At 39.7% G+C, this 13,138-nt stretch overlaps 1 protein-coding gene across 1 annotated transcript in view; it reads left to right on the top strand.

Annotated features, from left to right (window-relative positions):
* DhpD (guanine deaminase) overlaps window positions 1-13,138 on the top strand; it is a 157,730-nt gene that overhangs the window by 66,409 nt on the left and 78,183 nt on the right. Inside the window, exon 6 of the mRNA XM_067158199.2 lies at window positions 3,036-3,143. Coding sequence (XP_067014300.2) covers window positions 3,036-3,143 — 108 coding nt within the window. The remainder of the gene's footprint in view (window positions 1-3,035; window positions 3,144-13,138) is intronic.

Consider the following 13,138-nt stretch of genomic DNA (forward strand, 5'->3'; position numbering starts at 1 on the left):
CTAGAGTTTAGCAAGGGTGCGGGGTGCGGGAGTGGGAGGAGCCTGGAAGGATGATATCGGATTGTCAGGGGAAGGAAGAGCTCAGTCTTGTGTGAGTGCTGAACGGCGGAGCCCCCAGCACATCGCCAACACTTTGCAATGTACTTAGGCTTTTTTCCCCCACGTCTCGTATTAACTGTTGTTAGAGGTTAATTCCAAAACATTTTCCAAAACAATAAATTCCATTACAGTTATATAAAGAAGCTAAAATATTCAAAATGTAACCATAACGTGACGGCACTATTTTTGTAGTGTGATAAAATTGTTAAATACGTTGCCATGCTTTGAAATTTGAACAAAAGAGAGAAATTCGGGAGTGTACTGTGTATCACTTTTCAGGAATGTTGTTATTATCACTTGCGATTGTGATCAGTGAAACAGTGGAGTGCCACAGTAGTCGGGATTGCATTACCTGTTAGCGTATTTAACGTGTGCGGATAAATGCTATTGTAGTGTAGTTAATTCATTAATTAATGTTGGAATGCAAGCAGATTTCTATTCAGCTAGTGCCATTGGATTATTATTATTATTATTATTATTATTATTATTATTATTATTATTATTATTATTATTACTATTTTAATTATTATTATAATTACAATTATTATTGTACCGGGAGGTACACCCCAACGCCGCGCATTCAAATTCAGCGCCTAAATGAACTCCTTTATTGGTAAAACAGTGAAACTGGAACTACACTAACTTAGAACTTTACTCAGAAGATGTCACCATAAAAATAGGATGTAATTTTGTTATTGTGCAGTTGCCTAAACTGACTGAATTTCTACTATTTTTTTTTGACATTCATCAAGAAGTTTGGACTTTCTTCCACAGATGACACTACTAAAAGACTATGCTCATGCACCCTGGTGCAAGGTGTAAGAACTTATAATTTAAAGAAGTTTTGTATTTCTAGCTTTTTGTAACTGAATGATGTTCATTTATTTTTGGGTTGGCAGTATTTCGTTTTCCTTTCTGCCAGTTTTGAATCTAGCCAGTCTATAATTTCTGTAATTAATTTCCTACCTATCACAGGCTTCTTGTTCGATCCTGATGTGTAACTTTGAATTTGACCATTTAAATTGAGAGGTGTGGCTGGTTTATTCCTGAATAATTTCGAACCTTCCATGAGGGTTTATAAACTGCGGCTTTTCACGTTTCTTGGCCAATTGATCGTCTTCTTACTGAGTGTGTGTATCAAAGCAGGAGGCGGGCGGCCTCTTTCATCAGTCAACATAACATCTACAAGGTAATGGCCACATAACTTTATTCTTTCTTGCTACCTCCGCAGTTTAATCCGAGGGAAAGGTCCGAATTGTTAACTATGTAACCTTCTTTTCTAAAATGTAACTTTCTTCCAGCTGATGTAGAAATTTAATAAATATTTAAATGTAAATCGGGGATAGAGAATGATGTACCTTCTCAAGCTCCCCTTCATCTTGGTTTGAGGTGACTACGTTTCATAACTGTTTTTCATTCTGACATGTGGTAATTGTAATTTCTATACGAGTCACCTCAGTAGTTTGGGAATAACCCCTGTTTCATCGACCTAGAGCCCTTTAGGTTTTAGTGTTTATTATTTTGGAGTGCAGGGTACGCCTCCATTCATTTTGTGTTTGGGCCAGTTATTTAACCTGTTCCTTCCCTATGGAGGCCCCCGTAGGTTGGGTATTAAATACCCCTGTTAAATCAGTTTTCATATCGCAAGTTGTGCCTTGAGAGGCCAGTGTTTGTAAGTTGAAGTTGCCTTGAGTAGGCAGTAAGAAACTGAGAGCCTGTTAGCTCTTTTCCAAGTTTTGTAACTGTAAGGTGTGCCTCTGGAAGGCTAGATATTGTGATTTAGCGAGCAAGTGCTCTTGAATTAGGGGATTTCTGCCCCTCATTAAATAATACCTCGTCTTTACGTAAAATTGTTAAATTAAGAGCTTAAAGCCCAAAGAGTTAAGGTTCTGAATCTTAAATTTTCCCCAATCTTGTTTAATGATTGCTACCTGTACCTGTATTATTGTCATGAAATATTGTTAAGTTTGAAGTTCTGAAAATATAATCTTCAGTTTAAGTTTTAAATTTAAGTCTTGACATTGTAATTAGACCCATTCACCCCGGCACTTTCTTTAACCTCTGCGTTCCACGGATACCCCGGAACAATAATAATAATTATTATTATTTAAAAAGTATCATGGTGCTGGTCAGTGAAAACCTGTCCTATTGGGGAGAAGGAAGAGATGGCGGCACAGCCCTGCCAGAGTAAAATGTCACGAACCCCCACTGCGGAAATGTATGAACAAACAGGCTCCATCAAAGAAACAAAGGAATATTTCACTGATCAGTTGCCTGATTGTGGTCAGCCATGAAAGAAAGCATCCATAAACTGGTGGGAAGGTGGCACACTGTGACTCTCGTGTGATGCAGGAAAAATAGAGACCCTCATAATCAATGATGAAATTGGTGTAGCAGTTTTATTTGCATGTATATTGAACACACTCCTTCAAAATCAATCAAGAAATTAGTGCAGCAAATAGGGAGCAATTTCCTATAGTAGGATGGTCAGCAAGGGTTTATAGTCACTTTGATTGTCTGACTTATTAACATGTGACTTTTCCCTGTGAGGTTATTTATAGGACTGTGTGTTTGTATCAATTCTGTAGATCGTAGGAGAACTTCAGGAGAACATTGACAATGCATTGTAGGGAATCAACTCTATGATGTCACAAGTAGCATGTATATTGGAAAGGGCACAGATTGCATGGACATACAAGGAAATCATTTATGCTTCTTCTGTGAATGTGAGTTCCAAATTAACTAATTTTCTTCTTTTGCTCATAATGGCCATAAACTGTATTCCCTGGCAGTAATAGTACTAGCAAGCTACTTTGAGTGGTAGGTCAAGGGTTTTTTCTTTTTTTGCTGTTCTGAATTAATTTATCTGATTATCCTTCTCATTTGTATGTTATACTTAACTGAGCTTTTGTCGAATATGATAATTTTCTTTTCAGAACAGCACTCTTCTTCCTGTTATTACTCCAAGATTTGCCATAAGTTGTGATATGGATCTTATGACGAAGCTAGGAGTGATTGCCAAGACATATGATGTCCACATTCAAGTAAGTATACCTTAGAATGTACTTTTGTGTCAAGTAGTGAATAAGATAGTATATAGCTGATGAGTATAAATGAAAGCCAAACAAGGAAGGCACTTCACAGTTTTATGAAGTACTCTTCTTGAGCTTTGCTTTTACGTTTTATAAAATCTAAAATAAGGAAAGATATATGATGATGAAATTCAACTTTTGTCAGGAATCGAACAGATCAAGAGAAAGTATGGGAAAGTATAAAGTTCAAAACAGAAAGTTTGTATTTCCGTGAGGAGCTCTTTAAATATAGGTGCATTAATTCTTAATTATGATTATAATTACTGTACTTCATTTCAGAATCTCCACGAGCTGATAACAACACAATAAAATGCCTAGTAGAACTGTAGTGTAGTTATTATACTCATTAGGATATTGTTTACTCTATTGTAGTGTGATCTTTATCTTAAACAATATTTCTTCCCTTTGATTTTTTAATTCACAGAATACATTATTTTATTTTTGGTAAAGAGTAAAGAATGGCTAAGGAATGCAAGTGTAGGGACTGTGGGTGTGAGCAAGCATTAAGTAGCATGAGGGAGGAGTTGGAGAGTTTGAGGGAGATAATTAGGATTCCCATGGAGGACAGGAAGGAAAATGGGTCTCTTCAAACATTGTGCAGGATATGGTTGTGTAGCCTACAAGAGAGATGGGAAGGAAAGGGGAAAGTTGTACAAGACAGGTGGGCTAATGTTTTAAAACCAAACCAAACCAAACCAAACCAAACCAAACCAAACCAAACCAAACCAAACCAAACCAAACCAAACCAAACCAAACCAAACCAAACCAAACCAAACCAAACCAAACCAAACCAAACCAAACCAAACCAAACCAAACCAAACCAAACCAAACCAAACCAAACCAAACCAAACCAAACCAAACCAAACCAAACCAAACCAAACCAAACCAAACCAAACCAAACCAAACCAAACCAAACCCAACCCAACCCAACCCAACCCAACCCAACCCAACCCAACCCCATGGCACTACAAACCTTGAAGGGTCTTGGCATACCAAGCGACCAATGCTCAGCCCGAAGGCCTGCAGATTACGAGGTGTCATGTGGTCAGCACGACGAACCCTCTCGGCCATTATTCTTGGCTTTCTAGACCGGGGCCACTATCTCACCATCAGATAGCTCCTCAGTTCTAATCACATAGGTTGAGTGGACCTCAAACCAGCCCTCAGGTTCAGGTAAAAATCCCTGACCTGGCCAGGAATCAGACCCGGGGCCTTCGGGTAAGAGGCAGGTACGTTACCCCTATACCATGGGGCTGGCGCTAATGTTTTAAGGGGAAGGAAATTCATGGCGAAGGGCTCTATTTAGGGGCAGAGTTCAGGACAGATAATGGTGAGAAATCAGTATGAGTCACTGTAGGTAGAATAGCAGAGGGAAGACGAGTAACAGGGAACTGTTACAGGAGAGGGGAGAAGTAGATAGGAAAGGGAAATGTAGAGTTGAGGATAGGAAAAGGGAGGTGGAACAGGCTCATAGAAGGGAGAAAAGGGAGGAGGAAGTAGGTTCTGCAGCCATCAGGAAAGACGGGGAAGATCAGGATGGAAAGAGATCCAATGAGGTGGGGAGAATTAATGAGGGACTCCATTGTTAGGCATGTGGATGAACAGTAAGAGTGTTACCCAGGAATTAGGTTAAGGCAGATGTTGAGGAAAGTAGACGAGAAGGAGGAGGGTAAGGATAAAGTGGTAGCTGAGATTGTTATCAGTGGCATATTGTGTAGGAGGTATACTGACTGAAAGGTGATTGGGGATTTAAATGAGACTATGGAGTGGGTATGTGGGAAATTAGGAGTGAAATTTGTAGACCCAAATGAGGGGGTAGGAGGTAGGGATCTGCTCTCAGATGGCCTTCACTTGAACTGCAGTGGTACGTATAAGTTAGGAGGTTTGCTTAGAAGGGTTATAGGGAGGAATATTAAAGGAAACGGGGAAGTCAAGAAAGAATGACATAAAAATGTTAGTGTTAAAATGTAGAAGTATTGTAAGGAAAGGAATATATATATATATACACATGTACCAGATATTGTAATAGGAGTTGAATCATGACTGATAATTGATATTATGGATGCAGACATTTTATCACAGAACTGGAGTGTTTATTGTAGAGACAGCATAGGAATGGTAGGAAGGGAGGGTGGGGGTGGGAGGGGGGTTGGGGGTATTAAATTTGGTGAAAGAAGAATTTCTAAGCTACAAAAGAGTTAAGGATGAAAAACATGAAAGGCTCATCTCTAAAGGTAATAGGCAACTTGATGTGTTTGAAGTGTACAGAACTGGAAAGTGGCATTGATGCTGTTGCAGAATTATTTGATAAGATAATCAGCTATGTGGGGAATGACATGAAAGGAATGTGATTGTCATGGATGATCTCAATTTACCAAATGTCAATTGAGAAGGTAATGCAAATGACAGGAAGCATTATGAACAAAAGTTAATCAGGGAAAGACAGCTGAATCAGAAAGTGATGGAACCAACTAGAGGGAAAAATATTCCAGACATGGTGCTGATTAAACCAGATGAGCTCTATAGAGATACTGAAGTAACAGATGGTGTACATGAAGCTGTTTTTGTTGAAGTTAAAAATAAATGTGATAGAAAGGAAGGTGAAAAAGAAGGACTATTAGCTCATACCATATGGTTGATAAGACAGGCATGAGAGAGTTTTTAAGAATTATGATTGGTGGAAAGTGGTCAATAAAAATTTAAACAGCCTGTGGGATGCGTTTAAAGCTATTGTTGAGCAATGTGAAAACAGGTATGTACCTTTAGAGATGGTATGGAATGGTAAAGACCTGCTATTGTATTCTCGAAGCACTCTTTCGCTTTCCTTCTCTCTCATTTTTCCCTGCCCACATCATCTTAGATGTGATCTCTAGATAATCTCATCCACATTTATGTTTGCACCAAGGTCATTTTGCAGCTGCTCACAACTTAGTTAATACTTTATACAGTGTAGGTTGTAAAGAAATAGAGTTAGAAATGGTTATGGAAGTAAGGAGAAATTGAAGGAACTTACTAGGGAATTAAAACTAGCAAAGAAGTCAGCTAAGGATAACATGATGGCAGGCTTAGTTGGTAGTCACATAAATTTTACTGAAAAAATGGAAGGGTATGTATGGGTACTTTAAGGCAGAAACAGGTTTCAGGAAGGACATTCCAGGAATCATTAATGAACAAGGGGAGTGTACATGTGAGGATTTACAGAAGGCATAAGTATTCAGTCAGCCATATGTAAAGATTGTTCGTTACAAGGATAACGTCCAGGTAGAGGAGGTGACTAATATTAACGAAGTATTGAAATTCACATGATAACAAAGACATTTACAATAAGATACAAAAGTTGAAAACTAGAAAAGCAGCTGGAATTGATAAGTTTTCTAGGAATGTACTAAAGGCAGTGCATTGGGATATACAGTAGAACTTCGATTATACGTTCCTGGAAACTACGTTTTCCCATATTACTCATTCAAATTACGTGGTTCCGCGAGCATCCTAATTAAATCGTTGTAAAAATCCCGCATTATCCGTTCCTCGAAGAAACGATTTCCCGGATCAACTGTCCAGAAATTTCAGTCCAATCAACACTAAATCCTTGATCACGCATTTTTCAAGAAACTGTATCTCATGAAAGGACAGCTACGGCATACTTACGGATCTTGGTGTTAACGTCCGGTCATTGCGGTAATTTGAGGAAGTACTGTGCTGGAAAAGCGATCGGCGGTGAACTTGCACAAGGGACCATCTTAGCATCACATTCGGGTGGTATTGGAGATTCCTCGGAAATCATAAAGCAGAGAGTGTCTACAATAATTGGAAGGAGACAGAGCGCACCGCAACAGCTCTACTTGAAGACAAAACTAGTTTAATCAAATGTTTGTACTTGCAAAATGTCTACATTATGTCCGGGGTTAGATGTTTATTTTTTAAACTTTTTTCGTGTGTGACGCCGAACAGGTTTACGGCACTTTCCTCAAGGCACTGTATAGTCACTGGGTTTCAGGCAGGAATCGAAACTGCTCCTTCTTAAGTAAGTTAACACAAATATACTATTTTAATATTATCGTATACGATTATGTTATCGTTGCCCCAGAGGAGTACGACAGGCTTCGGCAGCCGGCACACTTCCTATCGCAAGAAATCAGCTTCGTTTTCCGTATCAAATTCTAATCACAGAGGCTTACAATAATTGAAAATCATCCACCTTTTTGATACTTTTTATTTGCTTTTTTTGCAAATTAATTAATTATAAACAGTACATGTTCTTATTCTTATTTGAGAACATTTTCAGCTGTTCCTTAGCTTAGGTGAATTACTGAGTTTTTAAGTACATTATTTCAGGTACCTTGTTCCTCTTAAAAACTATTTGAATATAAATTGAATTAAAATGAAATTAAAACTATGTGGTGGTTAAATGGGTGAAATGAGATGGGATGGATACATAGTTGGCCTACTTAAAAACTATTAATTTGAATAGTTGTTGTTAAAAAGTTTCAAACTCTGTTACACTAAAACTATTCCGCTTGTCTTCCTGTTAAAATGTATGACTCCTTGTCACTGTTCTAAATATTGTTGAATGTTCACTTCTTTCTCTCCTTCCAAGTTGGTTGTGTTTGTTTTGAGCTTACTTAATATGTCTTACTTACTTTATTTACATAATCCGGTCCTCTTGTACCATGAGGTGTCAAGGATACAAGAAATCTCCATCTACACCTATCTCCAGTAATGGCAATGGCCTCTCGTACAGTGTGTCCTCTCTCCTGCAGTGCTTCTCTAATCCCCTCCTCCCATGTCTTCCGTGGTCTTCCTTGAGCCTTCCTTCCTTCCTTCCTTCCTTCCTTCCACTCTCACCTCCCTCATTAACCTTGGCAAGTGGTCTGTCGACATTCGGTGGACATGGCCAAACCATTTCAAATTATATTCTTGAATGGTGTTCTCCAGTGGCTTCATATTCAATACTTTCCGGATGGCAGTATTCCTGATCCTGTCTCTCCTGGTTTTGTCCTCTACTCTCCGGAGGTACCTCATCTCTGCTGGCTGGATTCTGCTCTTGGTTCTTTCTGTTAGCACCTAGGATTCGCAGCCATAGGTCAATGTGGGAATAAAGGTGCATTTGTAAACGGCTAATTTTGTACCCTTTGAGATCTCCTTCTTGTTGAGGAAGTTTGATCGGATAGCATTAAACAAGCGCCCTGCTGTTCCTATTCTTTCTGTATTTCCTCCTCCATCTTCCCGTCTGAGCTGATGATTGAGCCAAGATACTTGAACTTGGTGACTTGCTCTAATGGTTTACTATCGACCATGATACAGTGTCTCTCCTCATTCCTGCTGATAACCATAGTCTTTGTCTTGTCCACATTCACCTCCATACCTTTTTTCTTAAGCTCTTCCACCCATACATTGATGTTGTGTTGCAGGTTTTGTTCGCTGGAGGCAACAACAATTAGGTCATCAGCAAATGCCAGGTCAGAAAATCATACTGGCCGCATGAGGTAATTTCCGACCGTCAATTTCTTGATTTTCTCATGACACAGCTTCATAATTTGCTCAAGGTATACGATGAAAAGAAGAGGGCTAAGACTGCAGCCTTGCCGGACTCCTTGTCTCGTAGTGAACTCTGCTGACCTCACATTTCCTGTCCGCACGTAATTCCGACAGTTCTTATACAGACTCATGATTGAACTGCAAAGTGACTTGCTAACTCCATACTCCTTTAGGACTTTCCAGAGTTTGGACCTTGGGACTCTGTCAAATGCCTCTTTCAGGTCAATAAAGGGAGCATGAAGGGTCTTGTTCTTCTCCAGTAGCTTTGCACTGGCCATCCTAACAGTAAATATGAGATCTTGCGTGCTTCTATTTGAGCGGAAGCCACACTGGGCTTCTTCAAGTTTAGCCTCTACCTCCTTTCTTAATCTAGTCTCCAGGATCTTTGAGAAGACCTTCTCAGGCACTGATAACAAGGATATGCCACGATGATTACTGCACTCTCGATTATCTCCTTTCTTAAAGACGGGGATGATGACTGCTACCTCCCAATCTCTAGGTACCTTTTTTGTTCTCCAGGCCTCCACCATAATCTTGAATTGAAAGTCTTCTGCTTTCTTTCCCAAGTTCTTAATCATTTCTGGGGCGATTCCATCATGTTCTTGGACCTTTAATAGCCAACTGCATTTCATTTATCCTTAAGTCTTCTCCTTCTTCTTGTTCTTCTCTCCCCGTCTCCTCTCTTTCCTCGTTTGACCATGGGCTGTCTTCATTCTCATTTCCATTCAGTAAATCATAAAAGTATTCTTTCCATCTCTCCATTATTTCTTTCTCTTCTGTTAAGATTTTTCCCTTCCTTATCTTTTATAAACTTAAGAGGGCATTGTTTCTCCTTTCTCATGTTTTTCAGTGCTCTATAGAACAGCTTCTGGTTCTCTTTATAATTTTTCTCCATTCTTTGTCCGAATTCTTCCCAAGACTGTCTTTTTGCTGTTTTCACTAGGTCTTTAACCTTTCTTCTTTGTTCCTTATACATCTCATGGTCCTCAGCATCCTTGCTTCTTAAGTATTTCTTCCATATTTCCTTTTTCTTTCTTACTTCTTCCTTGATATCATCATTCCACCAGCTTGTTCTTTTCTTGTACTCCCCCACCTTTGTTGTTCCACATACTTTACTTGCCACTTCTAATAGTATCTTCTTGAACATGTTCCACTTTCCCTCCAGGTCTATTTCCTCGATCCTCTCCTCTATCCTCTGACACTCCTCCTCCACTTCCTGTGTGAACTGCTCCTGTGCCTCCTTGTTCTCTCTTAACTTGTACACCTTAATCTTTTCTTGCTTCTTGTTCTTAGGTTGTTTCCTCTTGACCTTTGCTGTTGTTTCCATTTGTTGTTATCAAGAGAAAATGGTCACTTCCTATTTCGTAGCCACGGTATACTCGACAATCTGTCACCTTCTGGAGGTGATCTCTCTTCACTAACACATAATCTATGATGGAGCGCTCATCTCGGCTGGGTTCCTCCCTCATGTACATATGTATCATCTTATGCGGGAACGTGGTGTTCACTGCGACGAGATTATTGGCAACGCAGAAATCAACAATCCTCTCACCATTGTTGTTAACCACGTGCTCGCCATGCCGGCCAACAGCTCCGCCACTTCCCTCTGGCTGGTTTCCGACTCTGCCGTTGAGATCTCCTAATACAATGATTTCTCCTCGAGTGTCATCCACCACATTCTGGAGCTCTTTGGGGAACCTATCCTTCTCCTCCTTTCTTACATCGTCGTTCACTCCGCAAACTACAATAAACGTCATCAGCTCTGTCTCAGGATCTAATCGTATGCTGACGGTTAGAATTCTATCCGTGTGGAATTTCCATTCTTGAATCTTGTTTCTGAAGTTCTTGTGGATCAGTAGTGCTACTCCTGATTTGGCCCTTAGTCTGATGCTAACTCCACTATAAATGAGTACATGATCATACACCATTGTATCCACCCCTTGACCTTTCCTTTTAGTCTCGGTCAGTGCCAGCACTACAAGTCTTGCTCTCTCGAATTCTGCCACTAGTTCATTCTCCTTTCCAGCTAATCCTCTTATATTCCATGTTCCAAATCTCATAATCCTTTTTCCTCGTCATGTTGCCATCGGGTTCAGCAGTCCGGTGTATCTCTCGTTTTGACTTTTCATGGAAGTTATTTCGGGCATGTGAGATATGGGCCCACAGTGCCTATAGGGCAGTGAGGGGGCTGCCCTCTTTTGGCCTCTGCCCCTGCCATTCTGCGACTTCAGGACTGATGGTGTTCTCATTCCCTACTCCCTGAGACAAAGATTTTCTTCCTTCAGGACCTACAGCTGAAGGTCTGTCATTTAGTCTGGCCCCTCACCCTCGACCTTACCAGCAAGGGTGACCCTGCCAGGAGCTGAAGCTCCCGCCGGCATCACTCTTGGGATCACTGAGGCACGCAAGCCTCCCCACCACGTGAAGGTACCAGACCCTGGGGGAGGTAATATGTCTTAAATTGAGTATAATGCGGAACCTTGAAGCTGATTGCCGTTCGTTAATTATAAAGGGAACTTCGTCACAATTTCTGAAATGATATTTTTAAAAAAATAGGGATTTGCTTTTATGATGAAAGCGTGTGTCTTTACAAGGTAACTTAGTGTATAAAATGGTTCCATACCTTACTGTTGTTAAAATCCAATCCTACCGTGACCTTGGAGGAGCTACGTTTGAAGCTGCTTTGCGTCGTCTTGTATAATAATGATGTGTGTGTTCTGATGTTTGCTCCACCTTCTGGGAGGGCAAGGCTGTGGAGAGGGGAGGAGGCGTGTCGCTTACTGTCACTGCTTCATCTTTAGAAGGGGTGGGGAGAGTGGCTGTGCAAAATGGCGGAGGCTCGTTCTTGTTCATCCTTTTATTGTCTATGTTGTTTGTTTTGCCTAAAGGTTCAAGATTTCATAATATCCCTTCGAATAAAGGGTTCCTATTGTCAATTATATCATTCAGGTTATTGTCCTGATTACTTTTTTGTTCTAAATAAATATGTTCCATATCTTACTGTTGTTAAAATCCAATTCTACCATGACCTTGGAGGAGCTACGTTTGATGTTATTCTGTACAGAGTAATAAATAAGTTACAAGATTGTGAGCAACTGCAAAATGACCTCGATAATGTTGTGAGATGGACAGTAGGCAATGGTATGATGATAAATGGGGATAAAAGTCAGGTTGTGAGTTTCACAAATAGGAAAAGTCCTCTAAGTTTTAATTACTGCGTTGATGGGGTGAAAGTTCCCTTTGGGGATCATTGTAAATACCTAGGTATAAATATAAGGAAAGATCCTCATTGGGGTAATCACATAAATATGATTGTAAATAAAGGGTACAGATCTCTGCACATGGTTATGAGAGTATTTAGGGGTTGTAGTAAGGATGTAAAGGAGAGAGCATATTTGTCTCTGGTGAGACCTCAACTTGAGTATGGTTCCAGTGTATGGGACCCTTACCAGGATTACTTGATTCAGGAACTGGAAAAAATCCAAAGAAAAGCAGCTCGATTTGTTCTGGGGCGATTTCCGACAAAAGAGTAGCATTACAAAAATGTTGCAAAGTTTGGGCTGGGAAGACTTGGTAGAAAGGAGACGAGCTACTCAGTGGTATGTTCTGAGCTGTCAGTGGAGAGATGGCATGGGAGGACATCAGTAGACGAATAAGTTTGGATGGTGTCTTTAAAAGTAGGAAAGATCACAATATGAAGATAAAGTTGGAATTCAAGAAGACAAATTGGGGCAAATATTCATTTATAGGAAGGGGAGTTAGGGATTAGAATAACTTACCAAGGGAGATGTTCAATAAATATCCAATTTCTTTGCAATCATTTAAGAAAAGGCTAGGAAAACAACAGACAGGGAATCTGCCACCTGGGCGACTGCCCTAAATGCAGATCAGTAGTGATTGATTGATATAAATTTTCTAATGTATTTAGAAGAGCTCCTTTGTTTATTTTATGCAATATGTAGTTAAATCCTGCTCTATAGTTGTGAACTGATGTCCGGTTGTACTCATGTGTTGGCCCATCACGGAATTTTTTTTGTGCCTTTCAGCATTGACATGTTCTAAGTATCTTACCATAAAACTGCGCCCTGTTTGCCCGACATAAGTTTTTTCACATTGATGACATCTCAATTTGTAAACTCCTGATTCTGAATGGTTGTTTTTTCCTAGAATTTTTGCTTTGTATTATTACTGGTTGAATACGCGATCTTATAGTTATATTTTCTGAACAAATTCTGTACTGTATATAAGTTAGGGTTGTTAAACATGAACTTGGCGTATTTATCTTTCTTTTTTATTTCGGGTGTTAAGTTAGTATGAAACTTCTGTTTGAATTTTTTGATTATTTTGTTTACCATATTTAGCCCAAAGCCATTGTATTGGGCTTGTTTACGGATAAAGAGCAGTTCTTT

The sequence above is a fragment of the Anabrus simplex genome, chromosome 1 (assembly GCF_040414725.1).
Source record: "Anabrus simplex isolate iqAnaSimp1 chromosome 1, ASM4041472v1, whole genome shotgun sequence".
Lineage (NCBI taxonomy): Eukaryota > Metazoa > Arthropoda > Insecta > Orthoptera > Tettigoniidae > Anabrus > Anabrus simplex.